This window comes from Pteropus alecto, unplaced genomic scaffold, assembly GCF_000325575.1.
Source record: "Pteropus alecto unplaced genomic scaffold, ASM32557v1 scaffold320, whole genome shotgun sequence".
NCBI classification, from domain to species: domain Eukaryota; kingdom Metazoa; phylum Chordata; class Mammalia; order Chiroptera; family Pteropodidae; genus Pteropus; species Pteropus alecto.
The window spans coordinates 2042738-2063915 of record NW_006429963.1 but is presented as its reverse complement, the minus strand read 5'-3'; the positions used below and the strand labels follow the sequence as shown (position 1 = coordinate 2063915).

Genomic DNA, 21178 nt, shown 5'->3' with positions numbered 1-21178 from the left:
TCACTGGCGGAGACCTTCATCGCCATCCCATCCCAGTGAGGTGGGGACCTCATGGCTCCTGCTTTCTGCTTGGGGCTACGCTTAGGTCCCTCGGGCCAATTATTATGCGTGTCATGCTTTTAGCACCTCTAAGAATAGGTAAGAGCTACCGGTGACGGAGATAAAGATAAATTAAAGGAGCTGGTAAAGCAGAAATGGGGGTGCGCGTCCAGCAGGCCGAGCGGCGAACATCGATGGATGGGTGTCCGTTGCTAAGTGTCATTTAAAACTCGTTCTCGCCATCTTCAAGTCATTCGTTGTCGTCCTGAATATGGAAATACAATGATTAGGAAGCCATTTGACCAGCCCGAGATCCACACACTGTTGATTTTGTAATTTGCTGCCACCTCCACTTACTGTAAATGGCGCATGATACATTAAAGAAATTTACGTCCGAGCTTTACACGGCGAATAAACATTAGAAAGAAAACACATTTATACCACGGACGTAATGATGGAACAGGGTCGGGTTCGTGCAGTGTGTTTTCTCCCGGTGGTTTTGACAGTTCCCGTGTGGGTGTTTTACTTGCTGGGATAGTGGATTCTGCCTCGGCCCGACACGTAACATGTTGAAGCCACGATGGGAGAAGTAACCTGTCTTGACCTTCCTGGTAAACCTTTTCTGATGTCAGTAAACAAATTGGGTCATTCGTTCCGTGCCTGTCTTCTTCTGGAAGTCCCTGAAGGTGCCTGACAGAATCTTCCCCTGGTCCCATTGCGTTTCGGATGAAAACACAAACACGTGGCATTGTCTGCAGAGGTGGCCTGGTTTCAGCTGTGCCTTTGCTGCAGCCTCATCAGGGGACACCGCACCCGGGTCTCGAAGCCACGTGAGCACAGGCTCACACCCCACCCATGCTGGGCTTCCGGTGCCCGGAGAACCTTCCCACTCGTCACACGGCTACTTCTCTCCCACACAGCCTTTACCTCTCAGCTTCCATGCCGCGTCCTCGGAGAGCCCCCGCCTGCCTCCCCGGTGCCCACCCTCGGGCCTCCTGGCTTGCTGCCCATGGCGCTTTGCTCAGGTGGCATCTCATCACCTGGACGTCTGTCCGTCTCTCCTGCTCGCTGTGAGGGCGGGATCAGTAACTCTGTACTTCGCTCTCGTTCACGGCCGCCTGTCACAGAGGCATCGCACACTGCACATCGCCAGCCTTTGCTGTGGCCAACGTCACAATGCAGAAATGACATAACACAATCGCATGGCTAATGGGCCGGCAGAGGCAGAAAGAGCACTATCGTGTCCGTCCCGCTCCTGAGGAGAGTGCTCCCGCCCCCCGAAGGCCCCGCACTGCCCCCCCTTTCCAGTCGCCTCTCCCCTCTACGCCGTGCGCCATCCTGCGTTTTGTGGAAATGCCTTTGTTGCTTATCTTTGGAGACCGAAGTCTCCCCCCACACCTGCGGTTTGCGCATCGGCGACGTTCACGTAAAAGGAATCGTCCGGCACGCGTCCTTCGTGTCTGACCCATTTCACTTAAAATTACGTCCTGACATCCACCCAGGCTGTGCGTGCGGGTGGTTGTTTTCATCGGCATGTGACATTTCAGGATGTGGACTGCCCCGTGGTCATAGGCAAAATAATGGCCATCTGTCAGAGATGTCCACCTCCCCGCCTCCAGGACCCGTGAGCGGGAGGGTACGTGGCGGGGGCGTCAAGGTTGCAGGTGGCATTCGGATTGCTGACCCCGTGGTTAAGGATTTCTCCAGGGGTACAAGTCTTTCTGTTAGACCGAACTAAATGGAAACCCCAGTACTAGGCCATTCTTAATGACAAAAAGTGGCTTGAAATCTGGACCTACTACACAGATCCATTGTAGGCCAGCTGGAGTTTAGAAATACTGGAGCTTTTGGAGGAAGCTGATGCCGAAAACAGTGACCACCTCCGGGGACATTCTGCTGGGCCAACTGTCTTGGCTGGCATGCGCTTTCACCGTCACCGAGAGGCTGGAATCCAGCGCTGACGGATGACAAGTGTGGGTCCTCGAGGGTCTGTTAAGGGAATTGCTAAATTTCACTGAGTTTCCCTGGAAAAATAACCAACGGGAAAATAGACCAGTCTCTTCAAAGAAAATTACGTGTCAAATTAGCAATTCTTGAAATCGTGAACCAAGCAATTAGTTAACATGTTTACTTCATTTTCGAGTCGAGGTTGGGCCAGAATACATCCCCAAAAGTGGAGCGGGTGGCTTCGCGAATGAACGCGGACGCCGTCTGAGAGGCAGGGCACAGAGGGGACTCCTGGGCCGGGCAGCTTTGTGTCTTCAGCGTCTTTGTTCTCAAGGTTCAGAAACCAGCTCAAACTAGTTCAAGAAAAAGGGGAAGTAAAATATTTCCTAAAGAAACAGGAGCGTCTCATTAAATCGAAGGAAAAGACTCGTTCAGGCCTTAGGAGGCAAATGAAGTCAAGCACCGGACACCAGTAGGGACCCTCCGTCTCTGCCGCGTCCCTCTGCGCCTCGGTCCCGCTCACCAGTCCTTCTCGCGCTCCGAGTCTGTGCCGTCCCCTTCCGGGTCCACGTGCCACCTGGGAGTGGGCGCCGCCCCCCTGCTCTCGACTCGTGCCTCACGATCATCGTCAAGAAGAAATTGGAATCTTTCGGTCCCGTCTCTAGAACCCTGGAGGGGACTTCTGACCCAGGTCTGGCCACCGACTTGTGGGCGACGGGGGCGGAGAGGGAGGGACAGATGTCTGCGTGGGCCCTGGCGCCGGGCGGGAGGAGGGTGGCGACACCCTTCACACCGCGGGGGTTCGCACGCCGTGCGGGAGGCTGGCAAGCCCGTCTGAAAGAACGAGCTCGCATCGTTTCGGGCTCCGCCATCCCGTGGCTGGCGGGTCTCGCCTTTGAGACGTGTCGGTGTGTGACTTGTCGGTGTGTGACTCCGTGTGTCCTGAGCACGCGCGGGGCTTTTCGACCCTGAGAAGTGAGGGGCCGAGCTGGCCAAAACACGGCCCGGTCTCGGACTTGTGTCGGAATTGCCCGTGGGGCTCAGCGGGTCGGTGCAAAGGCACCTCTATCGAAAGAGGACTCTGAGATGTCGTCGCCACATGCGGCGGCGTGAACGCTACAGACGCCGATGAACTTCGACGAAGTTCCTCCGTCGCCCCCGTGAGCGCGTTTCCGCCCAAAGCCGGTCCCCGGGGGCGTGGCGCAGTGTGGAAACTCCTGACGGCCATCAGGTCACGCTGCCGCCGCTCTTGGTGACACACGGGACAACGGGCCACCTCCAAAACACCATCGCGAACTAGATCCGGGTCAGACTGGGCTCCGAACGCAGGGATAACTTGGATTTTGAATTCATTTCTTCAAGGAGCTGTAAGACAGTCAGGGAAATAAGAGGCGGAAGGAATCTGAGCTCTGACGTTGAACCTGCAGGCAAAGAAGAATGAATAAGCGGGTTAAAGTCTATATGATTAGTCGTCGACGCCCACGGGTTTTCTGTTGTTGGTGGTGATGTTGATTGTTTCTTTTTTCTAGAAGGACCGATAGAGCAGGACTTAGCCTCCAAAGGCAGTTTTGCTGAGCTGCAGGCGGAAGGGGTGACCGCTGTCTCAGTAAGTGGCGGAGGATGTGATTTCGAAGTGCTCTGCCATCAGGCAGGAGTATAAAGTCGTGCTGTGTGGAATAGGCAGCTGTGGGAGTTTCCGAATTCGCAGAGGAGGAGAGTGGGTCCCAGCCCAGCCCCCAGCAGACACGGGGTGGTGGCGGAGAGCCCCTGGGGACCTGAGCGGTGGGGCAGGCATCAGACACGCGCGGAGCCGGGTGCCTGAGAGTGTGTGGCATCACGGGGACGTCGGCCCCATCTGGCACTGAGGGAGCGATGCCCTGCGGTTCGTGGCTCGTCCTCGGAAGGACGGCCTGTCAGCCAACTCCGATTTCTGACGAGTGACAACCGCAGGAGTGTAGTGACGGGTGGGGTTCCGTCCCCGCCAGCAGCACCGCCTCCCGCTCCCAGGACGGTGGCCGCTGCCCCACTCCCCCGGACCCCCATCTTGCAGAAACGGCTGCCTGCCCCGTCCCCAGCCCCACGGTCAGTCACAGAGTCTTTGACAGGGAGCCAGCCGTACCTAGTCCTGAAGTTCGCCACTAACAAAAGCCACCCGGGGGTCTTGGCAGACACAGAAGAGCACTCGTGGAGGAGGGGAGCACTTTGGGGAGTGGAGAAGCCCCCCTTCTCGGACTGCCCAGTACTCTGCCGGACAGTCACCCCCCGTCCTCCCGGCCCACGGCGGCTTCTGTCCTCACTGCCAGCCTAGCCTGGGACGGCCAGCTGCTGACTCACAGGCACCCTGGAGACTGCAGACTCTCAGTCAGTTACCCAAACCGGGGCCTGGTTCTATCCCAGGAAAGGCTGCTTTCGGTCTGGGGGCCAGGTCCCCTCTTCTCCTCGTGATACCCTGGAAGCTGCTGGGTAGACGAGGACATCGAATGGCTCAGAGACGGATTATCGCGAGAGAAATCATCGAATTCGCGTCCTCCTTCCCTCGTGCGTGGGCCATCTGGACGACCCCTCTGCCTTTAGCAGAGGGAAATAAAATGCAGCATCGCCAGCTGTCCCATCATGGCCGGCAAGGTCTGGACCTGCGCTGTCACCGCGGTCCCCTGCCCTCCTCCCGTCACCCCGATCACGCCAGCGTGTGCCGCTCTGCACACTCCTCGGTGCTGCTGCTGCCTCAGGGAGAGGCCCGAGTGTCCTGCCTCTCGTCAGAATCGTGTCACCTCTGCCGTTGGTTACGCCTCCCGCCCCTTTGGCCGCGTGAGGCTGTGCTTACGCCACAGAAAACAAACCGCCGTGAGACGGGTACCCGAAGCGTTCAAGGCGGGTGTTCCCTGCGTGAGGGATGCATGGCCTTACCGTGGAGTCACAGAGCTGCACCCCGGGCCACCCGACTTTGGGGACCCAACTAAAGTTAAAATCCCGATTTCCCCTCCTTAGAGCTAAGAATGGAACGTGCAGATCGTAAGGCTCGAGGGATGACAGAGAGAGGCAGAGAAGTTCCGGGACATGCGCGCGGCCCGGGCCGAGATGACCCGTGTCCGATTTAAACCTGGGGGCAGAGGGTGCGGGTATGTGCCCCGACGTAAGCGCGTGGGCGACACTGTGACCGCGGGAGGACAAGGCCGCGCGCCATGGGGTCGTTCCGGCGCCAGCCACACAACACGATGGTGTCTGTAATTATTAACCTAATTTGTATTTCAGCCGTACGATCCCACATAAAATATCAAACTCCAATCGCAGATTATTAAGAGAATAGCATCCAAAAAGATGAATTTTGTATTTCAAACGACAAACGACCTAGGGACAGGTTTAGCCTGTTATTTTAGTTCATTGTTTCCGTTTTGCCTGCATTAAAAATAACTGCGAGCATTATTATGTCGCTGGGGACAAGGGGACGGCCAACTGCAGATGTCACCTCCCATTACGTCTTCCAGGACTATGGCTGTGTGTTAGTGCGACCGGGCTTGTGCTAACGCTTTGTCCTCTGCATCAGCCACCAATGGCTTTTCTGCCACGCGTGCCAACAGATAACGGTCACTTCTTACGCGGGCGCTCACGGACTCGTCGCTCAGCACGCAGCCCTGCGCGCGCGGCGTCCAGCTTTGCGCCAGGCGCTGGGAACGGGAGCCCACCGAGGCAACTGTCCTTAAGGAGCTTGCAGTCCGGGGATGGCACAGGCAGTAAACACATAGTTTGAGAGTGCAACAGTGTTTCGGAAAAGCGTTTTCAAAGTGTCACAGTTGTGTCCAGATGAGAGAGAAATGGACTCTGCCCGAGAAACCAGGCGAGGCACCCCAACGTGTCAAAGGTGACAGCTGAAGACAGCGAAGGGGTTTTCTTCAAAGCTGCGAAGACAGAGAGGGACTTCGGGGACAGAGGATGTGCAAAGCTGCGGGAGGGAAGGGGGCGTGACGGGGTGACGCGCTCCAGAGAGAGGGAAGGACTCGGGCTTGGCCGAGGGGTCCAGGAGCGTCGGCCTGCCACGCAGCGATGTGCAAAGGGCTTCTTCCGTGAGAACAGAAGCCGAGAGCCTCCGAGGGGGCTCCGAACGCAAAGGGGAGACAGATGTAACCGCGTCCTGACCCCTGAGTGTGTCCGCTCTGTTCCAAATGGCACCGTTGACTGACTTCTCCTGTAATGTCCCCAGAATCAAACAGTTGCCACCACTGCCATGCCGCCCCCCGGGACAGACCTCTGTCGGTCACCCTGGCCGCCCTCCCCTTCCCATGGTCACTCGCCTTGCTCACTCGCCTTGCTCTCGGAGGAGAAGCCAAGCCCGCAGCGTGGCCTGCGGGCCCTTCCCTCTCTGGCCCCAGCTCCCGCCCCGGCTTCCTCACCCAGCGGGGTCACCTCCCTCGGGCCACCGCCCCCCTCCCTGGGCTGGGCGCTCTCAGATGCCAGCCCGTGTCTTACTCACTCAGGCTGCTACGGCACGACACGTGGCCGGGCCACCGAGACAGCAGCTTTACTTCTCACGGTTCCCGGGGCTGGAAGGCCAAGGCCAAGGTACCGGCTGCGGTGCCTGGCGGGCGCCTTCTCCTTGGGTGGACGATGCTGCCTTCTTGCTGTTGCCTTTTCAAGATGCATGTGGATGGAGAGAGAGAAAGAGGGAGAGAGAGAGAGAGAGAGAGAGAGAGCGCGCTTCAACATATGAATTTAGGGGGGACACAGCTCAGTCCCCAGCAGGCTGACGCGCCTCCTCCCAGCTGCGTTTCGGTTTCTGTTCAGATGTCACTGACCTCCGTACAGACAGAAGCTCACAGGACCCCTCTTCTCGCTCCGCTCCTCTCAGTGTGTCTGTCTGTCTGTTACTTGTCTCCTCCTCCCTGCACTAGAAAACACGAAAGAGATGGAGAAAACATGGAAGCCGCGTGGCTTGTTGGGCTGATAACAGTGTCTTTGTTTGTTCTGTTCACTGCTACACCCAAGGTTCTCAGAACAGGGCCTGGCAGAGTAAGCGCTGGATAACCATGTGTCAGGTGGATGGACAGGTGGATGGGTGGATGGATGATGGGTGGATGGATGATGGATGGATGGATGGATGAGTGGGCGGGTGGATGATAGATGCTGGATGATGGATTGTTGGATGGATGGATGATGGATGGATGGATGATGGATGGTTGGATGGATGGATGGATGGATGATAGATGGATGGGTGGATGATGGATGGACGGATGGATAATAGATAGATGGATGATGGATAGATGGATGGATGGATGGGTGGATGATGGATGCTGGATGATGGATGGCTGGATGATGGATGGCTGGATGATGGATGGCTGGATGATGGATGGCTGGATGATGGATGGCTGGATGATGGATGGCTGGATGATGGATGGCTGGATGATGGATGGCTGGATGATGGATGGCTGGATGATGGATGGCTGGATGATGGATGGCTGGATGATGGATGGCTGGATGATGGATGGCTGGATGATGGATGGACGGATGGATAATAGATAGATGGATGATGGATAGATGGATGGATGGATGGGTGGGTGGATGATGCATGGGGGATTTGTTTAGCTTTTTAGAGCAAACAATTAATTGTAAATATGCTTTTCCATTTTATTGGGACCTCCAAGGCATGCATGCGGCACCGAACAGAACGGGAAATGTATCACCATTCTAGCCCAAAATACATAATTCTACTGAAAAGTGCGCTACTGAAGCTCAGTGTTTCGGGGATAGATTATTAACTTCCCTCACCCTTCGTGGCAAGCAGGGCATGTCTACTCAAATTCTAAATAATTCAGCTCTGCAAGTGATAACGAGGAAGTCTGAATTTGGGGACCCAAATTAGATGTTCAGAGAAACACGTATTAACCTGCATTCAAACTGAAAAACCATATCTGTGGTCTAGTTATAACTATGTAAAAATGACATGTGTATAGAGCAGGACTAGCAAAGATTGGCAAGATTAATGATTTTTTCTCTTTAATTTGTTTCCTATTATTATTGTTACGATACCACTGTGTAGTTAAAAAAAAAAAATGACCTGCACTCTGAAAAATGAAATTTGGCAAATGAAATTCAGCTTCGTAAAGAATGCCTGTGGGTGAAATGAGCCTGGTTTAATAGGACACGTGTGTCTTCGAGAAACGGTGCAGAAGGTCAGCGTCGCTTCACGTAAGTGGGCCGCGCTCCCGACACCTGTTGGGGTGTCGTCTTGTGCGCTCTCCCGTCCGGCAACACGTACCGAGCTGGTTTTCCGTGCGAAACCTTAGTCCAGCGAGTGTGGAGGAAGCAGCGTCTTCATCCTCGTCCCAGATCTGCCCTTTTTCATTTATCTTTTGCACCCACAGGAGCGACCGCACGGTTTCGCGTCTTTCCTTCCCGTCCCGTGGTGTCCGCAGAACTTACACTGTGTCGGGCATTTTTGAGATCATTTATTTCCACCTTTGTCCCTGGAGGACTGACCCTCCCACCCTGCTCACTTCCTGGTGAAGAACCCGTTCTATTGCTCAGCCAAGTTAATGATTAGAAATCCTGAAGTTTTACGGCTGCATCATTCTGTTTCTGGTCATTCAGTTTGGTTCTACCCCTGCCTTCTGGAGCTGTACGGAAAAAGGCCTCTCTCTCTTCCACATCATAATTCAAATAGATGAAGGCTAAGTATTTGGTTTTCACGTCTGAACACTCCCTCGAACCGTACTTCATGTGACACATTTTATAAACGTCTCCTTCTGGTTATCTTGTAGACACACTCCGTCTATCCTGATCCCTGACCACATCCAGCCTAGACCTGGACGTCATTTTGCGGGTGTGTCTGCCTCAGGGAGGGGCACACCAAGAATGCCAGAGGGACTTTTGTCACTGGGACAGTTGTTTGAGAGCGCTTTTGCGAGTAAATCCTTGACGCTACCAGCTGGTCAGGAAACTGACAGAAAGCAAAAAAAAAGTCTTAGACATTTTTGCCTATAAACTTCAACCAGCGCTTCTAATGAGTGTGCTTAAAACAGAATTTAGAATTCTAGTTATTCTTATTAGACATGAGGTTCAAAATCAGATGGCTCGTTGGAGCTGATGAAGGCAAGAACATGACCGTCACCATTCGGGATCTGGAGTGAGCTTTGGTGTTGAGGATTAAAATGTTCTGGTTCCGACGGCGATCCTGGGTTTTAATCTGATCGGTGGTGGAGAAACATCTGCTGGGGACCGCGAGACACTTGGTGCGCCGTGTTAGTGGTGAGAACAGGACTGTTTACGGTTTATGCCAATCACGGATTTGGTGAGAAGGGCTTCCTTTCTTTGCGAAGTGAAAAGCTGCCGAATCGGAGGGATTCTGTCGCTTCTCCTGGGTATCGTGACCAGCGAGTGTCTCCCATAGAAAACCCTGGCCGGCAGGAAGTGAGATTGGCTGAGTATAATCTTTTGTCATGATTCCGTGCTTATGTTTACTCTTATTTTTAACTGGTAAAAAGCCATTTATTAATAGAGAAATCGAGTCTACGGCCACGCCACCCTGAACGTGCGCGATCTCGTCTGATGTCGGAAGCTCAGCAGGGTCGGGCCTGGTTAGTCCTTGGATGGGAGACCACCTAGGAAGACCAGGTGCCGTAGGCGTAAAAAACAAAAAAAGAGAGAAAAAGAGAGAAATTGAATTTCCGGATGGCAAATAAGAATCCTGGTAGAAATTTCTAAACAGCTATAGAATTCTTTCTTGCCGAGGCTACAGTGGCTCTCAGAGCTTTTCTTAAATTGATAACCTAGAAAGCAAATATTAAATCCTGGGGTGGCAAATATTAACCATTTTCTATCTCGTGGCCGAGTGTCATTTTGATTTGCAGACATTTGAGACATTCCAGGAATTTAAGTCTTGGGTAAAGATATATCTACGTGCTGTGTTATCTACCTTTTGAGGCCATCTCCATTCTGTTTCATCTGACTTGGAATTCATATGAGTTGTGATTAGGGGCTATCATGGAGAATATTCTGTAATCTATGTATCAACAGAAGTGGCAATAGTCCACTTACAGTGTGACCATATGTCTTTATTTGCCCTGCAGAGTCCCAGCGGCTCTTGTATAATTAAAAATTACAGTTATTAATATATAACTGTTATATTTCTACCTTGTTAATTATCAGTATTAACTCCTTTTGTCTCTCAAAGGACCCCGGTTTGGACTATAAATTATATAATCGTCTTAATTTGAAAGGAACTGAAATTTTGGTCTCAACAACCAATATACCCGAATTGTTTTCTAGATTCATTTAACCTTTAGCATCCTTCGGCAAGGTCTCCAGATCCACCCTCCAACCCCCGATCCCTGCTACAGTGCAAACACAATTCCCAGGGGGGCATTAAACCCTAGACTGGGGTAGGAGAGTCACCTAGGAAGACAGACCCAGGATACCTCAACGCTCCGTATGAGGAGCTACGGAAGGAAGGAAGAGCTCACGATGCTGAGCGGTGGGCAGCGGTTCATTCAAAGTGACACATAGTACGCGCTAAATTAATGTTCGAATTTGGTGGCCTGAATAGAAGTTAACGGTGGGACGGAAAGAAAGAAGGGAGGGAGGGAGGGAGAGAGAGAGAGAGAAAGAGAGAGAGAAAGGAAAGAAAGAAGGAAGGGAGGGAGGGAGGGAGGGAGAGAGAGAGAGGGAGGGAGGGAGAGAGAGAGAGGGAGGGAGGGAGAGAGAGAGAGGGAGGGAGGGAGAGAGAGAGAGGGAGGGAGGGAGAGAGAGAGAGGGAGGGAGGGAGAGAGAGAGAGGGAGGGAGGGAGAGAGAGAGAGGGAGGGAGGGAGAGAGAGAGAGGGAGGGAGGGAGAGAGAGAGAGGGAGGGAGGGAGAGAGAGAGAGGGAGGGAGGGAGAGAGAGAGAGGGAGGGAGGGAGAGAGAGAGAGGGAGGGAGGGAGAGAGAGAGAGGGAGGGAGGGAGAGAGAGAGAGGGAGGGAGGGAGAGAGAGAGAGGGAGGGAGGGAGAGAGAGAGAGGGAGGGAGGGAGAGAGAGAGAGGGAGGGAGGGAGAGAGAGAGAGGGAGGGAGGGAGAGAGAGAGAGGGAGGGAGGGAGAGAGAGAGAGGGAGGGAGGGAGAGAGAGAGAGGGAGGGAGGGAGAGAGAGAGAGGGAGGGAGGGAGAGAGAGAGAGGGAGGGAGGGAGAGAGAGAGAGGGAGGGAGGGAGAGAGAGAGAGGGAGGGAGGGAGAGAGAGAGAGGGAGGGAGGGAGAGAGAGAGAGGGAGGGAGGGAGAGAGAGAGAGGGAGGGAGGGAGAGAGAGAGAGGGAGGGAGGGAGAGAGAGAGAGGGAGGGAGGGAGAGAGAGAGAGGGAGGGAGGGAGAGAGAGAGAGGGAGGGAGGGAGAGAGAGAGAGGGAGGGAGGGAGAGAGAGAGAGGGAGGGAGGGAGAGAGAGAGAGGGAGGGAGGGAGAGAGAGAGAGGGAGGGAGGGAGAGAGAGAGAGGGAGGGAGGGAGAGAGAGAGAGGGAGGGAGGGAGAGAGAGAGAGGGAGGGAGGGAGAGAGAGAGAGGGAGGGAGGGAGAGAGAGAGAGGGAGGGAGGGAGAGAGAGAGAGGGAGGGAGGGAGAGAGAGAGAGGGAGGGAGGGAGAGAGAGAGAGGGAGGGAGGGAGAGAGAGAGAGGGAGGGAGGGAGAGAGAGAGAGGGAGGGAGGGAGAGAGAGAGAGGGAGGGAGGGAGAGAGAGAGAGGGAGGGAGGGAGAGAGAGAGAGGGAGGGAGGGAGAGAGAGAGAGGGAGGGAGGGAGAGAGAGAGAGGGAGGGAGGGAGAGAGAGAGAGGGAGGGAGGGAGAGAGAGAGAGGGAGGGAGGGAGAGAGAGAGAGGGAGGGAGGGAGAGAGAGAGAGGGAGGGAGGGAGAGAGAGAGAGGGAGGGAGGGAGGGGAGGAAGGGAGGAAGGGGGAGGGAGAGAGAGGGAGAGATCACTGGGAGAAAGTGTGTGGTAAAGCTAAGGTGCCAAGTAGGTTTAACACACTGGGGAGATAAGGAGGAAAAGCCTTTGCTTGGAAGATAACCATGTGGGAGTTATGACAGGAAAACATTAGGCCACATGTAAACAGTGTGCGACCACCTTATCCGTTCTTGTTGTCAGATCAGGTACCTATTTGTCTGAACAGAAACATGTTTTAGTCCTCGATAAGTAGATTGTGCCAGTATTAGACCGTAAGATGGAAAACAAGCAGTATAAAAACATTTTTTTTGATAGGGACGAAAGTGCAGGCAAATTATGGTGTCTGTTTAAACGATAATCACAAAAAAATGACAAAAAGAGTAATCTGTACCCTGAAACCCAAAGTGGATAAATATATCACAGGAAAACTATAAACCAGTATCGCCTATGAAAATAGGTGTAAAAATCTCAACAAAATGCTAGCAAACCGAATCCAGCAACATATAAAAAAAAGATTATACAGCATGACCAAGTGGGATTTACCCCAGGAAAGAAAATTTGGTTTAACATATAAAATATCAACGTAATAAACCCAGGTTAGTGGAATTAAGGAAAAAACCAACAACACGATCATCTCTACAGGGGCAGAATAAGCGTTTCGCAAAATCCAAAATCCTTTCATGATAAAACACGCAACACGCTAGGCAGAGGAGAAGTTTCCCCAACCTGATAAAAAGCACCTGTGAAAACCCCGTAGCGAAGTTCATACTTAATGGGGAAATACTGACCGCCGGTCCCCCTAAAACCAGGACTAAAACAGATGTTCACTCTCCCTCCTTCTTTCATTGGAGGTGCTAACCAAGGCAGTTAGGCAAGGGGGGAAATGACATTCGGATGAGGAAGAAAGAAGTAAAACTATCTCACTTCGCAGATGACATGATCTCGTATGTAGAATACGCACACACGTGCACGCACACACACACAATCTTATTATAACTAACAGGAGTTTAGCAGCTTTGGAATATTCAACATCTTTATTCAAAAATCATTTGTCTTTCTGTTCACTAGCAACGAACAACTTAGAAAGGCAATTAAGAAACGATTCCACTCCCAATGATTTTAGAAAGTATAAGATGCACAGGAATCAAAAGAAGCATAAGACTTGTCCACTGAAAACCCAACATAATGGAAAGGACTTAAAGAAGCCCCCAGGAGATGGGAAGATGCTCCGCGTTCATAGATTGGAAGACGTAGTGTAGTTAACAGGGCAATACTTGCCAAATTTATCTAGGGTTTCAACCCAAACCCTAACAAAATCCCAGCTGTTTTGATCGCAAAAATTGACAGGCCGATTCTAAAATTCATATGAAAAGTGAGGGACTGAGAACAGCCAAAAGTATCTTTAAAAAGAACAGTTAAAGGATTATACGTACCAATTTTACTACTTACTCTAAAGCTACACTAATCTAAATATTGTACCATCATGAGTATAAACATAAAAGATCAATGGGATAGAATTGAGAGTTCAGAAATAAACCTAGATGGCTGATGGTCAACTCATTTTTGACAAGGGTGCCGAGACCATTCAATGGGGGAATGAATGCTCTTTTCAGCAAATGTCACTGGTGCAAGCTTGCATCCACACGCAGAAAAACCGAGTCACAGTCCTGCCTCACGCCATATGTAAAAATCAGTATAAGAGCTAAAACCATCCAACTCTTGGAAGAAAATGTAGGAGTAAATTCTTGTTACCTTGCATTAGGCAACTGTTTCTCAGCTATGACGTCAAAAGCACAAGCAACCGAAGAATAAAGCAGATAAACTGGGCTTCATTAGACTTAAAAACGTTTGAGCGTCTGAGGACGCTATCGAGAAAGTCAAAAGACAACCAACATCATGGGGCCAAATATCTGCAAACCGTATATGTTCAGCTAAAGTCAAGGAACCAGATTATTACCTAAAGTCTAGGGACTCTTACAGCTCAAAACAAAGAAACATAACTTAATTTAAAAGCGGGCAAAGAATTTGAATAACATTTTTCCAACAAAATGCAAAAAAAAGGACCATAAGCCTAAGAAAGGATGCTCAGCGTCATTAGCCATCAGGGCAATGCTAATCAAAACCACAGCGAGATGACACTCCACGCTCACTAGGATGGCTATATTTAAAAAAAAAATCATTGGTGAGGATGTAGAAAAACCGCAACCTTTACACAGTACTAGTAGGAAGGTACAATTGTGTAACCTCTGTAGAGAGAGAACATTTTAGAGTTCCTCAAAACGTTAAACGTAACGTTACCCAGTGATTCATTTAAACATATGACCCAGTCATTCCGCTCCCGGTATATAGTCCCCCGAACTGAAAATACGTGCTTATGCATAAATGTGCACGTGGACGTCCATACAGTGGAAAATTATTCAGCCGTGAAAGGGAACGAAATACCGGTACGCCCCACAACATGGATGAACTTGAAAGCGTCATGCTCAGTGAAGAAAGTTAGACACAAACGCCCACATGTGACCCAGAACGGGCGAACCCATAGCGATGGGAAGTAGGTTCATGGTTAAGGGAGAGCGGGGGAGGGGAGCAGAGCCGCGGCTGCTAACAGGTGTGAAATTCTTTCAAGACATGACGTGTATGGAAGTGTCGGATCCCCAGCCAGATGGAGCGGAGGCACGGAGGTGGCCCATATGCCCGTGCCCCGCACACACACAGCCCCCGCCGTCGGCATCCACGCCAGATGGTGCGTTCGACACAGCGGCTGAACCTTCCTTGAAGCATCTTAACGAGGTTTCTTGCGGGGAGAGGCAGCTCCTCTGGAATTTCATCTCCGTTAAGCTGTTCGTTTAAACAACGTTGAGAAAGTTGTAAAAAAAAAAAAACAGGAAAAGTTGGAGGCACCGGAAACATCTGGAGTCAGGATTCGGCGCCGTGCATGTGACCGAGCGGAAAATCTGGATTCGACGCCGGAATCCCCGTGGGAGGCTCTGGGGAGGGTTGATGGAGACAGACGCTGCTCTCGCCCTGTGGCTGTGCTGCCGACGATGTACCTCAGCGGCCGGGCGGCCGCGGCACGTTAGAAACGCGTGGGCAGGAGGCCGGGCCCGTCTCGGGCTGCGGAGCCTGCGTCCCTGACCCGCGCTGCGTGCACAGGGCGGTTCTACGCGAGCAAACGACGATGGACGGCTCGAGTCTGTGCCCGTCCGGCACTCGCTGGGAACCTGGAAGCCACGGTGTTTCCAGGAGTTGGCAGGCGGTCATGTCACCAACATCAACGGCCCTGGCCATCGTCATTCCCAGGTGGGACGGAATGGCCACCTGGAGCCGCGTCCGCAGCAGTGGTCCAGGGCGACGAGGCTGGGTGGGAAGGGCCTGGACCGAGTGGCCGGGGGCCACGTCCGTGCCACACGGGGAGTGTCCCCCTGTCGTCCAGCTGTCCGGGGAAGCTGGCACCCCCCGTTCTCTCCGGCACGGCTGCCGACCCGGCCAGCGTGTCCTGTTTGGTCCTGGTGCAGTAAGAGCCGTCATGGCAGCAGCCCCCACGGTACACAGAGCACACGGCCACTGTCACCGTCACCTCGGAACGCCGGAGGCCGGTTTTCAGGGACTGGACAGTGGCCCAGAGGTGACCTCGGGCGGTGGGGCTCTGGAGACCCCCGGATTCCAGAAGCGGCGTGAGGAGCGGACTCGTTCCGTGCCCCCGCCGCGGTGTGAGTGTGGCTCTCCATGCTCCCTTCCCCGGGCCGTCAGACGGGCCCACTGCCGCGCCCTCCGTCACAGGCGTCCTGTGGCCACTGTCCCCGTGCAGCGGTGGCTTTGGCACTCAGGACTCCGCTGGGCAGAGGGCGGCGTCGAGTCTCAGCTGCCACGAGCTGCAGCCCTTCGTCCAGCTCCCCTCACACGGGGAGGCCTCGCACCCACCAGCCTGCCCATCGCGGACCACACAGGCATGCCCCCTGGGGTGCCGAGGGCACCGAGCAGAGTGCGGGGCGAGGCGTGACGGGGGGACGCGTGCTTGGGGTCCACTTAAAAAGAGAGCCGTCCACAAGGAGGATTTTACAGGCGCGTGGCGAGTAAGCAAAAGTAAGCCCCATCGTGGGCAGGGCTTGGGTGAGGCCTGCCAAGTCGTTGACCTCCAGACTGAGCACAAGCAGGACAGGAGTGGCCAGCGGTGACTCTCGAAGGTGCAGCGTCCTCGTGAGACTCACACCTGGACGTACCTGCGTGGTCGCGGGGGCTTCCCGAGGCATCGGGCTGCCCACCGGCCTCGCTCCCATTGGCGGAGAGAGACGTGGTGTGGACTTTTTAGAATGCGATCTTTTTCCAAGTGCTACCGGTTCCCGGTTTACTGAAACTCAGATCACAGCACTTGCCTTCTACTGACCCCGAAATCCGTGCTGCGCTCGGCCGGTCTCAGGCTTTCGGTGGAAGCTTTTCCGGGCACGCGAGGGTCCCCTTCCTGCCCCGGCTGGCGCTCACGTGCTGGGACGCCCCGTCAGTGCCTCGAGCTCTCAGGGGGCCTCGCGACGGCCCTTCCGTGTTCTCCAGCTCGGTCTAATTAGCACCGGTTCCGCACAATTTATGTCCGAAGCATCAAATTAACAGTGTTTAAGGCAATCTCCCGCCCAGGGGGATTAGCCGAACGAGAATGTGTCCTTTCTAGTGTTGTCATTTATTTGTCCCCTGCTCGTCTGTGCTCTTTGCTAAATTTCTCTTTGGAATAATCGACTCAAAGTTACCTTTTATCAGTTTCGGATATTAAATGCACGTCTGCACTAGGTCACACACAGCACATGCCTTCTGGGGGGCGGGGTGCTGCTGCGGCCTGGGAGGAAGGCCTCTCGTGCTCTCCAGGGCCACCGTCACTGTCCCGGGAGCTGAGGAGTCCAGCAGGATGGAATTCTCATTGAAACAAGCCCGGCATTTGGCTTTTACGGGTTTTCACACTAGAGAAGAGGAATGATGGAAAACACACTAGAACGCTTTCGGGTGCAGTCGAAATGAAAAGGCTTGACTTCGAAAGCCGTCTTAAAAGCAGACTTTGGACTGTGGCCAGGCAGAGGTTATCAGAATATATGACTGGCTCCTTTTTTGTGAGGAGCAAACGTAAGAAATTATTTTTATGGAATTGAAATTTCATCACTCTTTGATTTAGGTCTAATGTCTATAACTGCATTGCTAGCTCTCAGCTAGTTTATCTTTAAAAAGAACATTTCTATTGGACTCGATAGGCTTTATTCAGAGGAAGAGAAATCCAGCAAATCGGCAGTTACGGCTCATAAATCAGGCTCCCTTACAGGAGCGTGCGGGTCCACGTGAGTCAGAAACCGAATCTGGTGTCCTGAATTCATTCCAGAGTCAAAATAGGATGAAATGGGTTTACATGGGGGAAAAGCTACCTTCCGTTTGGGAGAATCCCCCCCCACTTCAGAGTCGTCACTGCTAGTTAATAAAGCAAGTTCCATAATGACGTTCCCATGGATTTTTAAAATAGACATTATTGTTTGGAGCAGTTTTAGGTTCACGGCAAAATAGGGGGGAAGGCACAGGTTTCCCCCATGCCCCCCAGCCCCATGCACAGCCTCCCCGCCCGTGCACAGCCTCCCCGCCAAGGAGTACATTGTTGGCCATGGACGAACCTACAGTGACACGCCATCTCCACCCAACGTCCATAGGTTACATGAGGGCTCACTTTTGGCGTTGTGTAGTCTGTGGGTTTGGACAAACATATAGTAACACGTAACCATCATTATAGTGTCACGTAGAGTAGTTCCACTGCCCTAAACGTCCCCTGCGCTCCGCCTAACCCTTCCTTCTCCCCAGGACCCCTGGTGACCGCTGACCTCGTCACCACCTCCACAGTGCTGCCTTCTCCAGAACGTCGTCCGGTTGGAATCACGCAGCGTGCGGCCTTTCCAGATGGGCTTCTGTCACTTGGGAATACGCACTCGAGGCTCTTCTGTGTCTTTTCGTGGCTTGACGGCTCATTTCTTTCGGGGACTGGAGTGTCTGGAGTGTTTATCCACTCACCGACCGGAGGACATCTCGGTGGCTTCCAGGCTTTGGTAGCGATGAATAAAGCTGCCTTAAACATCTGCGTGCAGGTTTTTATGCAGACATAAATGTTCAGCTCTTTGGGGTAAACCAAGAAGCTCAGTTGCTGGATCGTGTGATAGGAGCGTGTTTCGTTTTGTAAGGAAACATCGAGCTCTCTTCGGAGCGGCTGTGCCCTGCCGCATCCCTAGCAGTGAGCGAGTTTCGTGGCTTCACGTCCTCGCCAGCGTTTACTGCCGGGATTTTGGCAGAGTGAGATCGCTTCATCTTAAGTTTATCTTTTTAAAATTCTGGAGCAAATGATTTTTGAAACATTTATTAGCTATGAGCATACATAATAAAGATATATGCAGTATTATATTGTTCGATGAGTCTTCGGACCCAGAAAGCAGAAGGAGCCAGCACCCCAGAAGCCTCCCTCCATACTTCCTCATCACTAGTGTCTCCAAGGGTCACCCGACTTCCCGCCTCGTGAGACAGTTTGCGTGCTTTTGTGCTCTTCTGTTTACATTAGGAATGTAATCGGACAGCACGTGTATCTTCACGCCTGGTTCTTCTGTTCAACATGACGTTTGTGACATTCGTTGTTGTGTTTTAGATTTTATTGTTGCCAAATCTTTAATCTACGATGGGTCATCGCATCATGAGATCTCACAGAATCCCCATGAAAACTGCAAAGTAGTTTCCCAGGGATTTAACAGCTTTCGTGCCCACCTTATAGCTCCTCAGTCGTGTAGAAATAGATGGTTTTCCCATGTCTTCTAGGCGGTTTTCCTGTTCTCCTTCCTCCTTAAACTCAGCCCTCAAATCCAGCCTTGTCATAGCCCGTCTGTTATCAGGGACTGTGACGCGCGACCCACCAGGATGCTCGGCTTACTTGCTGGTCCCTGATACTGCTCATTGGCCCTTCAGCATCTGTGGTTGTGTTTTTAGATTCCTTTGTGTCTGTTCACACTCACCTGCCAGCTGACTTACTGAGGCGATGGTGTCGCCTCTGGTCATGAAACACATTCGTCTCTGCTGCTTCTGTTGCTTTTTATTATTGTTTCTCACTAAAGTTAATCCGTTCAGGCTGGTGGAGACTGAGCGCTATAAAGGGTTCGTGTGGGTAGTGTTTATTGCGACAGCCCAGAACATGGTGGGGGGCGTGTTGCAGTCAGGACCAGAAGCATCTGTGAAGGCTTCGTGGGAGATGAGGAATTAGATACTTCAGAAGACAGACCAGGGAGTGAGGGAAGGGTACCACCCGTGAGGGAAGGTAGGCAGGGGCCGTAAAGCCTGGAGCTGTCACTGGGCAGGGGGTGGCTGGCCTGGAGGCCGCGGGGGGCATCGTGAGTGTCAGGAGTTACGGCTGAAGGGCGGGGTGGCAGCACATTGGGAACGTGTGGGACGCCAGGTGCTGGACTCGAGATTCTACGCTAATGTACTCCGACAGTTATGTCGTAGCTGCTTTTAGAATCCGATAGAACTGTAAGCCATCTTATCATCGAAGGGGGAAGGGGCACATGTGCACTCATCAGAATGACCTATCAGAATCAGGCTACCTTTCGCGAAGTTCATGGACCCGGCCAGCTCCTCCGTGGGTGGTGTCAGAAACCAGCTCGAGTGTTCACCTAAAACTCAGATGTCACGGTGCACCAGTTAGAGGACTTTTGTCCGCAAGTCACAGAATCCCTAAGTAAAGCGACTCAGACCGCAGCTGTTTGTACCGCGTCACACAACAGGAAGTCTGGACGTCGCCGGTCTCCGGTGAGTCGGTGGCTCAAAGATCATCTCTCTCTACTGCGATCGTCAGTGTCGGCGAAGTGCCCACGATGTCTTCCCACGTCACACCTCCTACCGTATCAGGAAGGAGGAGGCATCGGGGAACTGGGCACACGTATCTTGTCTTTTTCCAGAACTAAGCAGGAGGGAGCTTCTTCGCCACGACTGTATCCACAGCCACCCTTGCTGCAGGGGGGTTGAGAGGACACATATGTCACAGGAGTCAGGCTCTGCGGAGCTGGGGGGACGAGCCTGGTGTCTGCCCAACATTTAATGAATGCCTGATGACCGATCGATGACGTAGTACCGCTGAGAGCCTCCTAGACGTTTGTTCATCGTCCTCTGACTATTCCACCGTATTTCTCGTAAATCGGTCTGGAAACAATTATTTCCTTCCATGCCTAAGAAATACGACCATTTACGTGTCACGTGGGGTGGAGGTGAAATTATGCCATTTGACCGAATCGTGATCCCTTTATTGTTGTTTTTGTTGGTTTCATTCAAAACAAAAAGCACAACTGCCTTTCATTCAGCATTTATTTGTAAAAATTATTTGTTTTTACCATCTATGCTATTTCTGCATGGCGATCAGAATGTTCTGTAGTCCTCTCTTTTTACCAAAAATACAAAAAGTTTAACCGTTTGCCTCTTTCTTTTCCTAGCCGAAGACAACAGTCTGTCTCAGAGGAAGAAGGTCACGGTGGAAGATCTCTTCAGTGACGAGTTCAAAGTTCACGACCCCGAGGCTAAGTGGATCAGCGGTGAGTCCTGGGTCCTGTCGGGGGTGGGGAGCCCTTCCCCGACTCCCAGCCACTGATGGACGGAGCCCGGCTCCCACCGTCTGCCCGTCACGCCCAGCCCCATCCCTACGATGATCATCTCATCATCATTCTAAGGAAATGTGGTAAAATGGGGCTGCTCCTTCACGAGAAACGGGTCCTCCCCGCATCATCGTTTCTCCACGGAGATGTGATGTGTTGCTAAGCAACGACAGGGCACAGAGAGACCCTGCTGAGCTCCCCCTTCACTTGGCCCCTTCACTCCCCATCATGCTCCTCCGGCTCACACTCCCTGCTAGCTAGAGGGGCCAGCGGGCGCTGAGTGGGTCCTTCTAGAACGCTGCCAAGTCATGGTAACAGTGCGGCCCGGTGCACAGAAGCAGACGCATTCATTTTCCTCTTGAACTGCAATCCGGGTGGAATCTGCTTTTCTCATCTGGGTGGGTTTTTTTTTTAAAAAAAAACAACAAAACAGAATTGGAGGCAAAAGGAAGTAGGTCCCTGATGCATTTTCCGGTCCGGGACAGAATCCGTTTCGTCCGGGTGGGTCAGCAATGGTTTTGGGGTGCAGCGACAGTAGGAAAGGTGCAGACGCCTGCTCGCCCGTCCTCTGCAGGCTTCGCTCGGCCCTGACGTCACCTGGTCATGGCGCCTCTCCTGCTTTCTCTGTGAACGTTGTTTGCATTTGGTTTGCGCCTCGGTGGGAGGC

At 52.7% G+C, this 21178-nt stretch overlaps 1 protein-coding gene and 1 pseudogene across 1 annotated transcript in view; both read left to right on the top strand.

Annotated features, from left to right (window-relative positions):
• The first annotated feature begins 9484 nt into the window (after window positions 1-9484).
• Window positions 9485-9603, top strand: LOC112477653 (annotated as a pseudogene).
• A 5447-nt stretch (window positions 9604-15050) lies between these two features.
• The window catches only part of DPP6 (dipeptidyl peptidase like 6), a 214313-nt gene continuing 208185 nt past the window's right edge, over window positions 15051-21178 (top strand). Inside the window, exons 1-2 of the mRNA XM_015587682.1 lie at window positions 15051-15582; window positions 20353-20451. Coding sequence (XP_015443168.1) covers window positions 15051-15582; window positions 20353-20451 — 631 coding nt within the window. The remainder of the gene's footprint in view (window positions 15583-20352; window positions 20452-21178) is intronic.